The sequence below is a fragment of the Hyperolius riggenbachi genome, chromosome 10 (assembly GCF_040937935.1).
Source record: "Hyperolius riggenbachi isolate aHypRig1 chromosome 10, aHypRig1.pri, whole genome shotgun sequence".
NCBI classification, from domain to species: Eukaryota; Metazoa; Chordata; class Amphibia; order Anura; family Hyperoliidae; genus Hyperolius; species Hyperolius riggenbachi.
Window position 1 is genome coordinate 290,765,497 of NC_090655.1, and position 19,256 is coordinate 290,784,752.

The 19,256-nt window shown below is 44.7% G+C and overlaps 1 protein-coding gene across 1 annotated transcript in view; it reads right to left on the reverse strand.

The window, feature by feature from the left end:
• Nucleotides 1–14,460, reverse strand: part of LOC137537292 (zinc finger protein 208-like) — a 121,333-nt gene extending 106,873 nt beyond the window's left edge. Inside the window, exons 1-4 of the mRNA XM_068259370.1 lie at nt 14,225–14,460; nt 14,013–14,135; nt 13,791–13,888; nt 13,242–13,680 (exon numbers count right to left, since the gene is read on the reverse strand). Of these exons, the coding sequence (XP_068115471.1) occupies nt 13,242–13,680; nt 13,791–13,888; nt 14,013–14,097 (622 nt within the window). The 5' untranslated portion in view covers nt 14,098–14,135; nt 14,225–14,460. The remainder of the gene's footprint in view (nt 1–13,241; nt 13,681–13,790; nt 13,889–14,012; nt 14,136–14,224) is intronic.
• Between the last annotated feature and the right edge of the window lie 4,796 nt (nt 14,461–19,256).

Sequence of the window (19,256 nt, forward strand, 5' to 3'; positions counted from 1 at the left end):
ACACACTATGTACACAGGGAATGTGAGAAGTAATAGGGGTGTGAGGTGTGTAATGTGGCTGCACAGTGTGCCTGTTATGAGGTATAAACACACTATGTACAGAGGGAATGTGAGAAGTAATAGGGGTGTGATGTGTGTAATGTGGCTGCACAGTGTGCCTGTAATGAGGTATAAACACACTATGTACACAGGGAATGTGAGGAGTAATAGGGGTGTGATGTGTGTAATGTGGCTGCACAGTGTGCCTGTAATGAGGTATAAACACACTATGTACACAGGGAATGTGAGGAGTAATAGGGGTATGATGTGTGTAATGTGGCTGCACAGTGTATCTGTAATGAGGTATAAACACACTATGTACACAGGGAATGTGAGGAGTAATAGGGGTATGATGTGTGTAATGTGGCTGCACAGTGTACCTGTAATGAGGTATAAACACACTATGTACACAGGGAATGTGAGGAGTAATAGAGGTGTGATGTGTGTAATGTGACTGCACAGTGTGCCTGTAATGAGGTATAAACACACTATGTATACAGGGAATGTGAGGAGTAATAGGGGTGTGATGTGTGTAATGTGACTGCACAGTGTGCCTGTAATGAGGTATAAACACACTTTGTACAGAGGGAATGTGAGGAGTAATAGGGGTGTGATGTGTGTAATGTGGCTGCACAGTGTGCCTGTAATGAGGTATAAACACACTATGTATACAGGGAATGTGAGGAGTAATAGGGGTGTGACGTGTGTAATGTGACTGCACAGTGTGCCTGTAATGAGGTATAAACACACTATGTACACAGGAAATGTGAGCAGTAATAGGGGTGTGATGTGTGTAATGTGACTGCACAGTGTGCCTGTAATGAGGTATAAACACACTATGTACACAGGGAATGTGAGAAGTAATAGGGGTGTGATGTGTAATGTGACTGCACAGTGTGCCTGTAATGAGGTATAAACACACTATGTATACAGGGAATGTGAGGAGTAATAGGGGTGTGATGTGTGTAATGTGACTGCACAGTGTGCCTGTAATGAGGTATAAACACACTATGTATACAGGGAATGTGAGGAGTAATAGGGGTGTGACGTGTGTAATGTGACTGCACAGTGTGCCTGTAATGAGGTATAAACACACTATGTACACAGGGAATGTGAGGAGTAATAGGGGTGTGATGTGTGTAATGTGGCTGCACAGTGTGCCTGTAATGAGGTATAAACACACTATGTACACAGGGAATGTGAGGAGTAATAGGGGTGTGATGTGTGTAATGTGACTGCACAGTGTGCCTGTAATGAGGTATAAACACACTATGTATACAGGGAATGTGAGGAGTAATAGGGGTGTGACGTGTGTAATGTGACTGCACAGTGTGCCTGTAATGAGGTATTAACACACTATGTACACAGGGAATGTGAGGAGTAATAGGGGTGTGATGTGTGTAATGTGGCTGCACAGTGTGCCTGTAATGAGGTATAAAAACACTATGTACACAGGGAATGTGAGAAGTAATAGGGGTGTGAGGTGTGTAATGTGGCTGCACAGTGTGCCTGTTATGAGGTATAAACACACTATGTACAGAGGGAATGTGAGAAGTAATAGGGGTGTGATGTGTGTAATGTGGCTGCACAGTGTGCCTGTAATGAGGTATAAACACACTATGTACACAGGGAATGTGAGGAGTAATAGGGGTGTGATGTGTGTAATGTGGCTGCACAGTGTGCCTGTAATGAGGTATAAACACACTATGTACACAGGGAATGTGAGGAGTAATAGGGGTATGATGTGTGTAATGTGGCTGCACAGTGTGCCTGTAATGAGGTATAAACACACTATGTACACAGGGAATGTGAGGAGTAATAGGGGTATGATGTGTGTAATGTGGCTGCACAGTGTACCTGTAATGAGGTATAAACACACTATGTACACAGGGAATGTGAGGAGTAATAGAGGTGTGATGTGTGTAATGTGACTGCACAGTGTGCCTGTAATGATGTATAAACACACTATGTACACAGGGAATGTGAGAAGTAATAGGGGAGTGATGTGTGTAATGTGACTGCACAGTGTGCCTGTAATGAGGTATAAACACACTATGTACAGAGGGAATGTGAGGAGTAATAGGGGTGTGATGTGTGTAATGTGACTGCACAGTGTGCCTGTAATGAGGTATAAACACACTATGTACACAGGGAATGTGAGAAGTAATAGGGGTGTGATGTGTAATGTGACTGCACAGTGTGTCTGTAATGAGGTATACACACACTATATACACAGGGAATGTGAGAAGTAATAGGGGTGTGATGTGTGTAATGTGACTGCACAGTGTGCCTGTAATGAGGTATAAACACACTATGTACAGAGGGAATGTGAGGAGTAATAGGGGTGTGATGTGTAATGTGGCTGCACAGTGTGCCTGTAATGAGGTACAAACACACTATGTACACAGGGAATGTGAGGAGTAATAGGGGTGTGATGTGTGTAATGTGGCTGCACAGTGTGCCTGTAATGAGGTACAAACACACTATGTACACACGGAATGTGAGGAGTAATAGGGGTGTGATGTGTGTAATGTGACTGCACGGTGTGCCTGTAATGAGGTACAAACACACTATGTACACAGGGATTGTGAGGAGTAATAGGGGTGTGATGTGTGTAATGTGACTGCACAGTGTGCCTGTAATGAGGTATAAACACACTATGTATACAGGGAATGTGAGGAGTAATAGGGGTGTGACGTGTGTAATGTGACTGCACAGTGTGCCTGTAATGAGGTATAAACACACTATGTATACAGGGAATGTGAGGAGTAATAGGGGTGTGATGTGTGTAATGTGGCTGCACAGTGTGCCTGTAATGAGGTATAAACACACTATGTACAGAGGGAATGTGAGGAGTAATAGGGGTGTGATGTGTGTAATGTGGCTGCACAGTGTGCCTGTAATGAGGTATAAACACACTATGTATACAGGGAATGTGAGGAGTAATAGGGGTGTGACGTGTGTAATGTGACTGCACAGTGTGCCTGTAATGAGGTATAAACACACTATGTACACAGGAAATGTGAGCAGTAATAGGGGTGTGATGTGTGTAATCTGACTGCACGGTGTGCCTGTAATGAGGTATAAACACACTATGTACACAGGGAATGTGAGAAGTAATAGGGGTGTGATGTGTAATGTGACTGCACAGTGTGCCTGTAATGAGGTATAAACACACTATGTACACAGGGAATGTGAGGAGTAATAGGGGTGTGATGTGTGTAATGTGACTGCACAGTGTGCCTGTAATGAGGTATAAACACACTATGTACACAGGGAATGTGAGAAGTAATAGGGGTGTGATGTGTGTAATGTGGCTGCACAGTGTGCCTGTAATGAGGTATAAACACACTATGTACACAGGGAATGTGAGGAGTAATAGGGGTGTGATGTGTGTAATGTGGCTGCACAGTGTGCCTGTAATGAGGTATAAACACACTATGTACACAGGGAATGTGAGAAGTAATAGGGGTGTGAGGTGTGTAATGTGGCTGCACAGTGTGCCTGTTATGAGGTATAAACACACTATGTACAGAGGGAATGTGAGAAGTAATAGGGGTGTGATGTGTGTAATGTGGCTGCACAGTGTGCCTGTAATGAGGTATAAACACACTATGTACACAGGGAATGTGAGGAGTAATAGGGGTGTGATGTGTGTAATGTGGCTGCACAGTGTGCCTGTAATGAGGTATAAACACACTATGTACACAGGGAATGTGAGGAGTAATAGGGGTATGATGTGTGTAATGTGGCTGCACAGTGTGCCTGTTATGAGGTATAAACACACTATGTACAGAGGGAATGTGAGGAGTAATAGGGGTGTGATGTGTGTAATGTGACTGCACAGTGTGCCTGTAATGAGGTATAAACACACTATGTACACAGGGAATGTGAGAAGTAATAGGGGTGTGATGTGTAATGTGACTGCACAGTGTGCCTGTAATGAGGTATACACACACTATATACACAGGGAATGTGAGAAGTAATAGGGGTGTGATGTGTGTAATGTGACTGCACAGTGTGCCTGTAATGAGGTATAAACACACTATGTACAGAGGGAATGTGAGGAGTAATAGGGGTGTGATGTGTAATGTGACTGCACAGTGTGCCTGTAATGAGGTATAAACACACTATGTACAGAGGGAATGAGGAGTAATAGGGGTGTGATGTGTGTAATGTGGCTGCACAGTGTGCCTGTAATGAGGTACAAACACACTATGTACACAGGGAATGTGAGGAGTAATAGGGGTGTGATGTGTGTAATGTGGCTGCACAGTGTGCCTGTAATGAGGTACAAACACACTATGTACACACGGAATGTGAGGAGTAATAGGGGTGTGATGTGTGTAATGTGACTGCACGGTGTGCCTGTAATGAGGTACAAACACACTATGTACACAGGGATTGTGAGGAGTAATAGGGGTGTGATGTGTGTAATGTGACTGCACAGTGTGCCTGTAATGAGGTATAAACACACTATGTATACAGGGAATGTGAGGAGTAATAGGGGTGTGACGTGTGTAATGTGACTGCACAGTGTGCCTGTAATGAGGTATAAACACACTATGTATACAGGGAATGTGAGGAGTAATAGGGGTGTGATGTGTGTAATGTGGCTGCACAGTGTGCCTGTAATGAGGTATAAACACACTATGTACAGAGGGAATGTGAGGAGTAATAGGGGTGTGATGTGTGTAATGTGGCTGCACAGTGTGCCTGTAATGAGGTATAAACACACTATGTATACAGGGAATGTGAGGAGTAATAGGGGTGTGACGTGTGTAATGTGACTGCACAGTGTGCCTGTAATGAGGTATAAACACACTATGTACACAGGAAATGTGAGCAGTAATAGGGGTGTGATGTGTGTAATGTGACTGCACGGTGTGCCTGTAATGAGGTATAAACACACTATGTACACAGGGAATGTGAGAAGTAATAGGGGTGTGATGTGTAATGTGACTGCACAGTGTGCCTGTAATGAGGTATAAACACACTATGTACACAGGGAATGTGAGGAGTAATAGGGGTGTGATGTGTGTAATGTGACTGCACAGTGTGCCTGTAATGAGGTATAAACACACTATGTATACAGGGAATGTGAGGAGTAATAGGGGTGTGACGTGTGTAATGTGACTGCACAGTGTGCCTGTAATGAGGTATAAACACACTATGTACACAGGGAATGTGAGGAGTAATAGGCGTGTGATGTGTGTAATGTGGCTGCACAGTGTGCCTGTAATGAGGTATAAACACACTATGTACACAGGGAATGTGAGAAGTAATAGGGGTGTGAGGTGTGTAATGTGGCTGCACAGTGTGCCTGTAATGAGGTATAAACACACTATGTACACAGGAAATGTGAGCAGTAATAGGGGTGTGATGTGTGTAATGTGACTGCACGGTGTGCCTGTAATGAGGTACAAACACACTATGTACACAGGGATTGTGAGGAGTAATAGGGGTGTGATGTGTAATGTGACTGCACAGTGTGCCTGTAATGAGGTATAAACACACTATGTACACAGGGAATGTGAGGAGTAATAGGGGTGTGATGTGTGTAATGTGACTGCACAGTGTGCCTGTAATGAGGTATAAACACACTATGTACACAGGGAATGTGAGCAGTAATAGGGGTGTGATGTGTGTAATGTGACTGCACGGTGTGCCTGTAATGAGGTACAAACACACTATGTACACAGGGAATGTGAGAAGTAATAGGGGTGTGATGTGTAATGTGACTGCACAGTGTGCCTGTAATGAGGTATAAACACACTATGTACACAGGGAATGTGAGGAGTAATAGGGGTGTGATGTGTGTAATGTGACTGCACAGTGTGCCTGTAATGAGGTATAAACACACTATGTACACAGGGAATGTGAGGAGTAATAGGGGTGTGATTTGTGTAATGTGACTGCACAGTGTGCCTGTAATGAGGTATAAACACACTATGTATACAGGGAATGTGAGGAGTAATAGGGGTGTGACGTGTGTAATGTGACTGCACAGTGTGCCTGTAATGAGGTATAAACACACTATGTACACAGGGAATGTGAGGAGTAATAGGGGTGTGATGTGTGTAATGTGGCTGCACAGTGTGCCTGTAATGAGGTATAAACACACTATGTACACAGGGAATGTGAGGAGTAATAGGGGTGTGATGTGTGTAATGTGACTGCACAGTGTGCCTGTAATGAGGTATAAACACACTATGTACACAGGGAATGTGAGGAGTAATAGGGGTGTGACGTGTGTAATGTGACTGCACAGTGTGCCTGTAATGAGGTATAAACACACTATGTACACAGGGAATGTGAGGAGTAATAGGGGTGTGATGTGTGTAATGTGGCTGCACAGTGTGCCTGTAATGAGGTATAAACACACTATGTACACAGGGAATGTAAGAAGTAATAGGGGTGTGAGGTGTGTAATGTGGCTGCACAGTGTGCCTGTTATGAGGTATAAACACACTATGTACAGAGGGAATGTGAGAAGTAATAGGGGTGTGATGGGTGTAATGTGGCTGCACAGTGTGCCTGTAATGAGGTATAAACACACTATGTACACAGGGAATGTGAGGAGTAATAGGGGTGTGATGTGTGTAATGTGGCTGCACAGTGTGCCTGTAATGAGGTATAAACACACTATGTACACAGGGAATGTGAGGAGTAATAGGGGTATGATGTGTGTAATGTGGCTGCACAGTGTGCCTGTAATGAGGTATAAACACACTATGTACAGAGGGAATGTGAGGAGTAATAGGGGTGTGATGTGTGTAATGTGACTGCACAGTGTGCCTGTAATGAGGTATAAACACACTATGTACACAGGGAATGTGAGAAGTAATAGGGGTGTGATGTGTAATGTGACTGCACAGTGTGCCTGTAATGAGGTATACACACACTATATACACAGGGAATGTGAGAAGTAATAGGGGTGTGATGTGTGTAATGTGACTGCACAGTGTGCCTGTAATGAGGTATAAACACACTATGTACAGAGGGAATGTGAGGAGTAATAGGGGTGTGATGTGTAATGTGACTGCACAGTGTGCCTGTAATGAGGTATAAACACACTATGTACAGAGGGAATGAGGCGTAATAGGGGTGTGATGTGTGTAATGTGGCTGCACAGTGTGCCTGTAATGAGGTACAAACACACTATGTACACAGGGAATGTGAGGAGTAATAGGGGTGTGATGTGTGTAATGTGGCTGCACAGTGTGCCTGTAATGAGGTACAAACACACTATGTACACACGGAATGTGAGGAGTAATAGGGGTGTGATGTGTGTAATGTGACTGCACGGTGTGCCTGTAATGAGGTACAAACACACTATGTACACAGGGATTGTGAGGAGTAATAGGGGTGTGATGTGTGTAATGTGACTGCACAGTGTGCCTGTAATGAGGTACAAACACACTATGTACACAGGGATTGTGAGGAGTAATAGGGGTGTGACGTGTGTAATGTGACTGCACAGTGTGCCTGTAATGAGGTATAAACACACTATGTATACAGGGAATGTGAGGAGTAATAGGGGTGTGACGTGTGTAATGTGACTGCACAGTGTGCCTGTAATGAGGTATAAAACACACTATGTATACAGGGAATGTGAGGAGTAATAGGGGTGTGATGTGTGTAATGTGGCTGCACAGTGTGCCTGTAATGAGGTATAAACACACTATGTACAGAGGGAATGTGAGGAGTAATAGGGGTGTGATGTGTGTAATGTGGCTGCACAGTGTGCCTGTAATGAGGTATAAACACACTATGTATACAGGGAATGTGAGGAGTAATAGGGGTGTGACGTGTGTAATGTGACTGCACAGTGTGCCTGTAATGAGGTATAAACACACTATGTACACAGGAAATGTGAGCAGTAATAGGGGTGTGATGTGTGTAATGTGACTGCACGGTGTGCCTGTAATGAGGTATAAACACACTATGTACACAGGGAATGTGAGAAGTAATAGGGGTGTGATGTGTAATGTGACTGCACAGTGTGCCTGTAATGAGGTATAAACACACTATGTACACAGGGAATGTGAGGAGTAATAGGGGTGTGATGTGTGTAATGTGACTGCACAGTGTGCCTGTAATGAGGTATAAACACACTATGTATACAGGGAATGTGAGGAGTAATAGGGGTGTGACGTGTGTAATGTGGCTGCACAGTGTGCCTGTAATGAGGTATAAACACACTATGTACACAGGGAATGTGAGAAGTAATAGGGGTGTGAGGTGTGTAATGTGGCTGCACAGTGTGCCTGTTATGAGGTATAAACACACTATGTACAGAGGGAATGTGAGAAGTAATAGGGGTGTGATGTGTGTAATGTGGCTGCACAGTGTGCCTGTAATGAGGTATAAACACACTATGTACACAGGGAATGTGAGGAGTAATAGGGGTGTGATGTGTGTAATGTGGCTGCACAGTGTGCCTGTAATGAGGTATAAACACACTATGTACACAGGGAATGTGAGGAGTAATAGGGGTATGATGTGTGTAATGTGGCTGCACAGTGTGCCTGTAATGAGGTATAAACACACTATGTACACAGGGAATGTGAGGAGTAATAGGGGTATGATGTGTGTAATGTGGCTGCACAGTGTACCTGTAATGAGGTATAAACACACTATGTACACAGGGAATGTGAGGAGTAATAGAGGTGTGATGTGTGTAATGTGACTGCACAGTGTGCCTGTAATGAGGTATAAACACACTATGTATACAGGGAATGTGAGGAGTAATAGGGGTGTGATGTGTGTAATGTGACTGCACAGTGTGCCTGTAATGAGGTATAAACACACTTTGTACAGAGGGAATGTGAGGAGTAATAGGGGTGTGATGTGTGTAATGTGGCTGCACAGTGTGCCTGTAATGAGGTATAAACACACTATGTATACAGGGAATGTGAGGAGTAATAGGGGTGTGACGTGTGTAATGTGACTGCACAGTGTGCCTGTAATGAGGTATAAACACACTATGTACACAGGAAATGTGAGCAGTAATAGGGGTGTGATGTGTGTAATGTGACTGCACAGTGTGCCTGTAATGAGGTATAAACACACTATGTACACAGGGAATGTGAGAAGTAATAGGGGTGTGATGTGTAATGTGACTGCACAGTGTGCCTGTAATGAGGTATAAACACACTATGTATACAGGGAATGTGAGGAGTAATAGGGGTGTGATGTGTGTAATGTGACTGCACAGTGTGCCTGTAATGAGGTATAAACACACTATGTATACAGGGAATGTGAGGAGTAATAGGGGTGTGACGTGTGTAATGTGACTGCACAGTGTGCCTGTAATGAGGTATAAACACACTATGTACACAGGGAATGTGAGGAGTAATAGGGGTGTGATGTGTGTAATGTGGCTGCACAGTGTGCCTGTAATGAGGTATAAACACACTATGTACACAGGGAATGTGAGGAGTAATAGGGGTGTGATGTGTGTAATGTGACTGCACAGTGTGCCTGTAATGAGGTATAAACACACTATGTATACAGGGAATGTGAGGAGTAATAGGGGTGTGACGTGTGTAATGTGACTGCACAGTGTGCCTGTAATGAGGTATTAACACACTATGTACACAGGGAATGTGAGGAGTAATAGGGGTGTGATGTGTGTAATGTGGCTGCACAGTGTGCCTGTAATGAGGTATAAACACACTATGTACACAGGGAATGTGAGAAGTAATAGGGGTGTGAGGTGTGTAATGTGGCTGCACAGTGTGCCTGTTATGAGGTATAAACACACTATGTACAGAGGGAATGTGAGAAGTAATAGGGGTGTGATGTGTGTAATGTGGCTGCACAGTGTGCCTGTAATGAGGTATAAACACACTATGTACACAGGGAATGTGAGGAGTAATAGGGGTGTGATGTGTGTAATGTGGCTGCACAGTGTGCCTGTAATGAGGTATAAACACACTATGTACACAGGGAATGTGAGGAGTAATAGGGGTATGATGTGTGTAATGTGGCTGCACAGTGTGCCTGTAATGAGGTATAAACACACTATGTACACAGGGAATGTGAGGAGTAATAGGGGTATGATGTGTGTAATGTGGCTGCACAGTGTACCTGTAATGAGGTATAAACACACTATGTACACAGGGAATGTGAGGAGTAATAGAGGTGTGATGTGTGTAATGTGACTGCACAGTGTGCCTGTAATGATGTATAAACACACTATGTACACAGGGAATGTGAGAAGTAATAGGGGAGTGATGTGTGTAATGTGACTGCACAGTGTGCCTGTAATGAGGTATAAACACACTATGTACAGAGGGAATGTGAGGAGTAATAGGGGTGTGATGTGTGTAATGTGACTGCACAGTGTGCCTGTAATGAGGTATAAACACACTATGTACACAGGGAATGTGAGAAGTAATAGGGGTGTGATGTGTAATGTGACTGCACAGTGTGTCTGTAATGAGGTATACACACACTATATACACAGGGAATGTGAGAAGTAATAGGGGTGTGATGTGTGTAATGTGACTGCACAGTGTGCCTGTAATGAGGTATAAACACACTATGTACAGAGGGAATGTGAGGAGTAATAGGGGTGTGATGTGTAATGTGGCTGCACAGTGTGCCTGTAATGAGGTACAAACACACTATGTACACAGGGAATGTGAGGAGTAATAGGGGTGTGATGTGTGTAATGTGGCTGCACAGTGTGCCTGTAATGAGGTACAAACACACTATGTACACACGGAATGTGAGGAGTAATAGGGGTGTGATGTGTGTAATGTGACTGCACGGTGTGCCTGTAATGAGGTACAAACACACTATGTACACAGGGATTGTGAGGAGTAATAGGGGTGTGATGTGTGTAATGTGACTGCACAGTGTGCCTGTAATGAGGTATAAACACACTATGTATACAGGGAATGTGAGGAGTAATAGGGGTGTGACGTGTGTAATGTGACTGCACAGTGTGCCTGTAATGAGGTATAAACACACTATGTATACAGGGAATGTGAGGAGTAATAGGGGTGTGATGTGTGTAATGTGGCTGCACAGTGTGCCTGTAATGAGGTATAAACACACTATGTACAGAGGGAATGTGAGGAGTAATAGGGGTGTGATGTGTGTAATGTGGCTGCACAGTGTGCCTGTAATGAGGTATAAACACACTATGTATACAGGGAATGTGAGGAGTAATAGGGGTGTGACGTGTGTAATGTGACTGCACAGTGTGCCTGTAATGAGGTATAAACACACTATGTACACAGGAAATGTGAGCAGTAATAGGGGTGTGATGTGTGTAATCTGACTGCACGGTGTGCCTGTAATGAGGTATAAACACACTATGTACACAGGGAATGTGAGAAGTAATAGGGGTGTGATGTGTAATGTGACTGCACAGTGTGCCTGTAATGAGGTATAAACACACTATGTACACAGGGAATGTGAGGAGTAATAGGGGTGTGATGTGTGTAATGTGACTGCACAGTGTGCCTGTAATGAGGTATAAACACACTATGTACACAGGGAATGTGAGAAGTAATAGGGGTGTGATGTGTGTAATGTGGCTGCACAGTGTGCCTGTAATGAGGTATAAACACACTATGTACACAGGGAATGTGAGGAGTAATAGGGGTGTGATGTGTGTAATGTGGCTGCACAGTGTGCCTGTAATGAGGTATAAACACACTATGTACACAGGGAATGTGAGAAGTAATAGGGGTGTGAGGTGTGTAATGTGGCTGCACAGTGTGCCTGTTATGAGGTATAAACACACTATGTACAGAGGGAATGTGAGAAGTAATAGGGGTGTGATGTGTGTAATGTGGCTGCACAGTGTGCCTGTAATGAGGTATAAACACACTATGTACACAGGGAATGTGAGGAGTAATAGGGGTGTGATGTGTGTAATGTGGCTGCACAGTGTGCCTGTAATGAGGTATAAACACACTATGTACACAGGGAATGTGAGGAGTAATAGGGGTATGATGTGTGTAATGTGGCTGCACAGTGTGCCTGTAATGAGGTATAAACACACTATGTACACAGGGAATGTGAGGAGTAATAGGGGTATGATGTGTGTAATGTGGCTGCACAGTGTACCTGTAATGAGGTATAAACACACTATGTACACAGGGAATGTGAGGAGTAATAGAGGTGTGATGTGTGTAATGTGACTGCACAGTGTGCCTGTAATGAGGTATAAACACACTATGTACACAGGGAATGTGAGAAGTAATAGGGGAGTGATGTGTGTAATGTGACTGCACAGTGTGCCTGTAATGAGGTATAAACACACTATGTACACAGGGAATGTGAGAAGTAATAGGGGTGTGATGTGTGTAATGTGACTGCACAGTGTGCCTGTAATGAGGTATAAACACACTATGTACACAGGGAATGTGAGGAGTAATAGGGGTGTAATGTGTAATGTGGCTGCACAGTGTGCCTGTAATGAGGTATAAACACACTATGTACACAGGGAATGTGAGAAGTAATAGGGGTGTGATGTGAGTAATGTGACTGCACAGTGTGCCTGTAATGAAGTATAAACACACTATGTACACAGGGAATGTGAGGAGTAATAGGGGTGTGATGTGTGTAATGTGACTGCACAGTGTGCCTGTAATGAGGTATAAACACACTATGTACACAGGGAATGTGAGGAGTAATAGGGGTGTGATGTGTGTAATGTGACTGCACAATGTGCCTGTAATGAGGTATAAACACACTATGTACACAGGGAATGTGAGGAGTAATAGGGGTGTGATGTGTGTAATGTGACTGCACGGTGTGCCTGTAATGAGATATAAACACACTATGTACACAGGGAATGTGAGGAGTAATAGGGGTGTGATGTGTGTAATGTGGCTGCACAGTGTGTCTGTAATGAGGCATAAATACAATTTCATTGAGCGATTTTCAGAGTTGAAAATTCCGCGCCTGATCAGCATTGTATTGCTGATGTGGGATGTAGCTGGATATTTCTCAGTCACCCATCACATCCCCTCTCCACAGAAGAGAACAGGGAGCTCCAATTCATTAGGATGTCTGTGCTGTTAATGTTAGTAAGCTGCCACCAAACACAATCAAAAATGATAGATTTAGGTGACAAAAAAATAGCATGAGTACCGAGCATAACCTCTAATATGGCCAGTTTGAGAGCAATCACACAGTTATAATAACTAAAAACATATTCAACGCCAATTACTAACCTTTTCTGCCTCCTGTAAGAAGTTCCTTTTCTTTAGCTGTCCTCATCAGGTCGCCCTCCTCCATAGACTGCTGATCACTCCTCACATACGTCTCTTCTTCTTCCTCTTTAATTTTCACCATCATGACACCCTCCCCCATAGACTGCTGATCACTCCTCACATACGTCTCTTCTTCTTCCTCTTTACATGTCCTCATCATGTCACCCTCCTCCATAGACTCCTGATCACTCCTCACATATGTCTCTTCTTCCTTTTTAATTGTCCTCATCATGTCATCCTCCTCCGTAAACTGCTGATCACTCCTCACATAAGTCTCTTCTTCTTCCTTTTTAATTGTCCTCATCATGTCATCCTCCTCCACAGACTGCTGATCACTCCTCACATACGTCTCTTCTTCTTCCTCTTTAACCACAACACTTCCATGTATCAGTTCTCCACCCTAAGTGCACAAAGTGAGAGATAATGTAAAATGTGAACAGTGATAACAGCATATGCAGGAGCAAAGAATATCAGAGTTTGGACTCTCTGGAGACCCTCAATCCCACCTACCTGATAATACTGTGGGATGGGGGTATCTTTCTGTGAACAATCCTGGGAATAAAGAGGACCTGTACATCTCTCTGGTGGGTTTCTGTTACTGGATACATCTGTAGGAAACAACACACACTGACTGAATACATTGTCTCTATGTGATTATCAGATGATGGGGGGGATCTAGGTGGACCCCAAGTACTGCTCTCTCCTGTACAAGTAATGAAAGTCTCCCCTTACCCGGTGATGTGAGCGTCGGGTGATTCTCCATCATGGCGTCCTTGTAGAGGTCCTGGTGTACTTCTATATACTGCCCCTCCTCCATGGAGAAATAGATGAGACAATGAGCCTCCTTATAGGAACCTGACACACAGAATGATACAGTCACCACCATACAAATCACTAGCTGTCACTGGATACTGTCCCATAATTCCTGCTAATGCTCAACTCACCCCGACAGCAGATCAGTGAGGATGTTGTGGGCTTCTCGTGTCTCTCAGATATCAGGGGGTGAGGTGGGGGCACCGCGATGGTAACCAGACTTCACAGAAGGGAATCTCTGTATGGAGAGGCTGAAGGTAATGTCATGTGACACTCCCAGAATCCTCCTCACCTCTCCAGTCATGTGACACCCCCAGAATCCTCCTCACCTCTCCAGCCATGTGACACTCCCAGAACCCTCCTCACCTCTCCAGTCATGTCTATCATTAAAGCAAGGGGTGTCTATCCACTTCAGTTTGAAAGATAGGGGATGCACAGAATGTCCTCTACGTTATACACTTCACCACCCCAATACCTATCCTCCCTTCCCACACTAGGTGCTCCTTTCCCACCCAATACCTGTCCTCCCCTCCCCCACTGTGCTCCTCCCCCGATACCTGTCCTCCCCTCCCCCACTATGAGCTCCTCCCTCACCCCAATACCTGTCCTCTCCTCCCCCACTATGTGCTCTTCCCTCACCCCAATACCTGTCCTCCCCTCCCCCACTATGAGCTCCCCCCCCCACCCCAATACCTGCCCTCCTCTCCACTCCACCACTATGTGCTCATCCCCCGCTCCAATACCTGCCCTCCCCCACTATGTGCTCCTCCCCTCCCTTACTATGTCCTCCCCTCCCCCACTATGTGCTCCTCCCTCACCCCAATACCTGTCCTCCCCTCCCCCACTATGTGCTCCTCCCTCACCCCAATACCTGCCCTCCCCTCCCCCACTATGTGCCCCTCCCTCCCCCAATACCTGTCCACCCCTCCCCCACTATGTGCTCCTCCCCACCCCAATACCTGTCCTCCTCTCCCCCACTATGTGCTCCTCCCTCACCCCAATACCTGTCCTCCTCTCCCCCACTATGTGCTCCTCCCTCACCCCAATACCTGTCCTCCCCTCCCCCACCCCAATACCTGTCCTCCTCTCCCCCACTATGTGCTTCTCCCTCCCCCCAATACCTGTCCTCCCCTCCCCCCACTATGTGCTCCTCCCCCACCCCAATACCTGTCCTCCCCTCTCCCACTATGTGCTCCTCCCTCCCCCCAATACCTGTCCTCCCCTCCCCCACTATGTGCTCCTCCCTCCCCCCAATACCTGTCCTCCCCTCTTCCACTATGTGCTCCTCCCCTCACCCCAATACCTGTCCTCCCCTCCCCCACTATGTGCTCCTCCCCTCCCCCCACTATGTGCTCCTCCCTCACCCCAATACCTGTCCTCCCCTCCCCCACCCCAATACCTGTCCTCCCCTCCCCCACTATGTGCTCCTCCATCACCCCAATACCTGTCCACCCTCCCCCACTATGTGCTCCTCCCCTCCCCCCACTATGTGCTCCTCCCTCACCCCAATACCTGTCCTCCCCTCCCTCACCCCAATACCTGTTCTCCCCTCTCCCACTATGTGACAGTGGGCTAAATGAGGTGTATTATTAGTTACAGGCGGCAAATAATGGCAATAAAATATAAACAAAGTAACCTTTCACCTCCTCTGCAGCCAGCGCGAGCTCCGCTCTCACCACTTCCGTTCTATCACCACTTCCGGTCTCCTTTTTCCGATTCTAAGTCACGTCCCTCCACCACGTGACCTCCTCTGGGCGATTTGTAGCTCTATCATTGGCTGCAAGACAACGTGCTCCACCCACCATCTTACGGCCTTTCTCATCCTTCCTCTCTGTGGTTCTGTATTTCCGGTGTCTGCTCTCCAGCTCCTGGGTGTGACATCGCCATCTTGTGGTCAGTCAGGTAACTGCAGCCTCATTTATCAATCATAGGAAGGGAGAGCAGCCAGGGAGTATCCGGGAGATAGAGGGGTGTGGCTAGGTATGAGGGCGGGGACAATATCATCTGGGCGTGGTCAGCCAGGTAACTGCAGCCTCATTTATCAGTCATAGGAAGAGAGAGCAGCCAGGGAGTATCCGGGAGATAGAGGGGTGTGGCTAGGTATGAGGGCAGGGACAATATGTGACAATGGTGTAGGAAGGAAGGGTTTGGGTTCCTGGAGAACTGGGCAGACTTTGCAGTCGGCTACAGGTTCTACAGCAGGGACGGGCTGCACCTTAATGGGGAGGGTGCAGCTGCATTGGGGGAGAAGATGGCTAAACGGTTGGAGGAGATTTTAAACTAGGATCTGGGGGGAGGCGGGAGGATAAAGTCTCAACATATAGACAAGATAAGGTAAAAAGACAGTGGGAGCCTAACATTATGGGGGGTGGAGAGGGGGGTGGGGACAGTGTAAAGATTAAGGAGGTTGGTAAAACTTCAAGTAGCCCATTTCAGGTAAACAAAATTGGTAAATGTGGTGGTAAAAATATAAAGTGCATGATAACCAATGCTCGGAGCCTTGCAAATAAAATAGATGAACTAGAGTTCATTCTGAATGACAAAGGCTATGACATTGTGGGAATAACCGAGACATGGATGGATGAAAGTCATGACTGGATAGCCAATTTAAAAGGATACAATGTGTTCAGGAGGGATAGAACAGGAAAAAAAGGTGGAGGGGTTTGTCTCTTTGTTAAGAATTCTTTTACAGCTGTCCTCAACGATGAGATGGAGGAAGATTGCGAAGATGTGGAGTCCGTTTGGGTAAATATTCATGGTGGAAATAAAAGTTGCCAATTGCTTATTGGGGTATGCTACAGACCACCTCATATTAATGAAGCTGCAGAACTGCAATTACTACAGCAAATTGAAAAAGCGGCAAGTAAAAATGAGGTCATAGTTATGGGCGACTTCAACTTTCCAGACATTGACTGGGGTATTGAGGCTACCCATTCTGGTAAAAGCAGCAGATTTCTGGCAGCACTACAGGACAATTACTTGACTCAAATGGTAACGGAACCAACTAGGGGGAATGCGTTACTGGATCTGATCATTTCGAATAGACCAGATAATGTATCAAATGTGCAGGTTCAAGAACATTTGGGAAATAGTGATCACAACATGATAACGTTTGATCTGGTGACTGATAGGCCACGGGGCAGCGGGACCACTAAAACTATGAATTTTAGAAAAGCAAAGTTCAATCAAATCAGGCAGGCACTAAGTTTGGTGAACTGGGATAATATACTACAAGGGGAGGACACTGAAGGGAAATGGCAAGCTTTTAAACGTATTCTCAATCAATATTGTAGTATGTATATCCCATATGGAAACAAAATGTCTAGGAATAAAAAAAGGCCTCTATGGATGAATAGAAAGGTTAAAGATAAAATGAAGAGGAAAAAGAATGCCTATAAGGTCCTAAAACAGGAGGGGACCGAGGCTGCACTAAGCAATTATAAGGAGTGCAATAAAAATTGTAAAAAAGAAATTAGGCTGGCAAAGATCGAAGCTGAAAATCAAATCGCTAGGGATATCAAATCTAACCCAAAAAAGTTTTACAAGTACATCAACTCTAAAAAAAGAAAGGTTGACTGTATAGGACTCCTAAAGGATGAGGGTGGGAACTCAATGGTGGATGACCAAGGTAAGGCAGAGTTATTAAATGCTTTCTTTGCTTCTGTCTTTACAAAGGAAACAGCACTGTTGCAAATTACAGAGGCGGAAGAGTCTCAATCTTCTAACTGTAATATTAAATACTTAACGCAGGAAGAAGTAAAGGCAAGACTAAATAAATTAAAAATAGACAAGGCACCTGGCCCGGATGGCATGCATCCTCGGGTCCTAAGGGAATTAAGTTCAGTTATAGATAAACCCCTTTATCTTATCTTTTGTGACTCTCTTGCAACTGGCAGAGTCCCAGTGGATTGGCGTACAGCCCACGTTTTCCCATTATTTAAGAAGGGCAAAAAATCAGATCCAGGAAATTATAGACCTGTAAGCTTAACATCAGTTGTATGCAAACTATTTGAGGGGTTACTAAGAGATACTATACATGATTTCATAGTAGAAAATAATCTTATTTCTCAGCATCAACATGGGTTTACTAAAGACAGGTCCTGTTTGACTAACATGCTCAGCTTTTATGAGGTAGTGAATGCTAATATGGATATTGGGAATGCTGTAGATGTGATATACTTAGACTTTGCTAAGGCATTCGACACTGTTCCCCACAAAAGTCTGGTGCAAAAGATGAGGATGCAAGGACTGGGGAAGAGTCTGTGTGCTTGGATAGGGAACTGGCTAATGGACAGAAAACAAAGAGTTGTGGTCAATGGATCATACTCAAAATGGGAGACTGTTAGCAGTGGGGTCCCACAGGGGTCTGTACTGGGTCCAGTGCTCTTCAATTTATTTATTAATGACCTAGTGGATACAGTAGTGAGCAATGTTGCTATTTTTGCAGATGATACAAAATTGTGCAGAATCATCAACTCTAAGGAAGATAGTGTTATATTGCAACAGGATCTGGATAGGATGGCTATATGGGCACATACATGGCAGATGAAATTCAATGTTGACAAATGTAAAGTCATGCATTTTGGTCGTACCAATGGTCTAACACCATACAAAATAAATGGGATACAGTTGGGGACATCAAACTTGGAGAAGGACTTAGGAGTACTCATCGACAACAAGTTAAATAATCGTACTCAATGCCAAGCCGCTGCAGCTAAAGCTAACAAAATTTTGGGATGCATTAAAAGGGAAATAAAAACTCGAGATGCTAGCATAATATTGCCCCTGTTTAACTCTCTAGTAAGGCCACATCTGGAATATGGAATTCAGTTCTGGGCACCACATTACAAAAAAGATATTGCAGTTTTAGAGCAGGTGCAGAGACGAGCAACAAAATTGATACGTGGGATGGAAGGTCTCACTTACCAAGAAAGGTTAGATAAACTGGGTTTATTTAGTCTAGAGAAAAGACGCCTTAGAGGAGATCTAATTAACATGTATAAATACATCAGAGGGCAATATAATAGCTTGGCGGATGAGCTTTTTGTCCCTAGGCCTTCTCAAAGGACTAGAGGACATGATCTGCGCATGGAGGAAAAACGTTTTAGCCATTTATTTAGGAAAGGGTTCTTTACAGTAAGAGTGATTAAGATGTGGAATGCA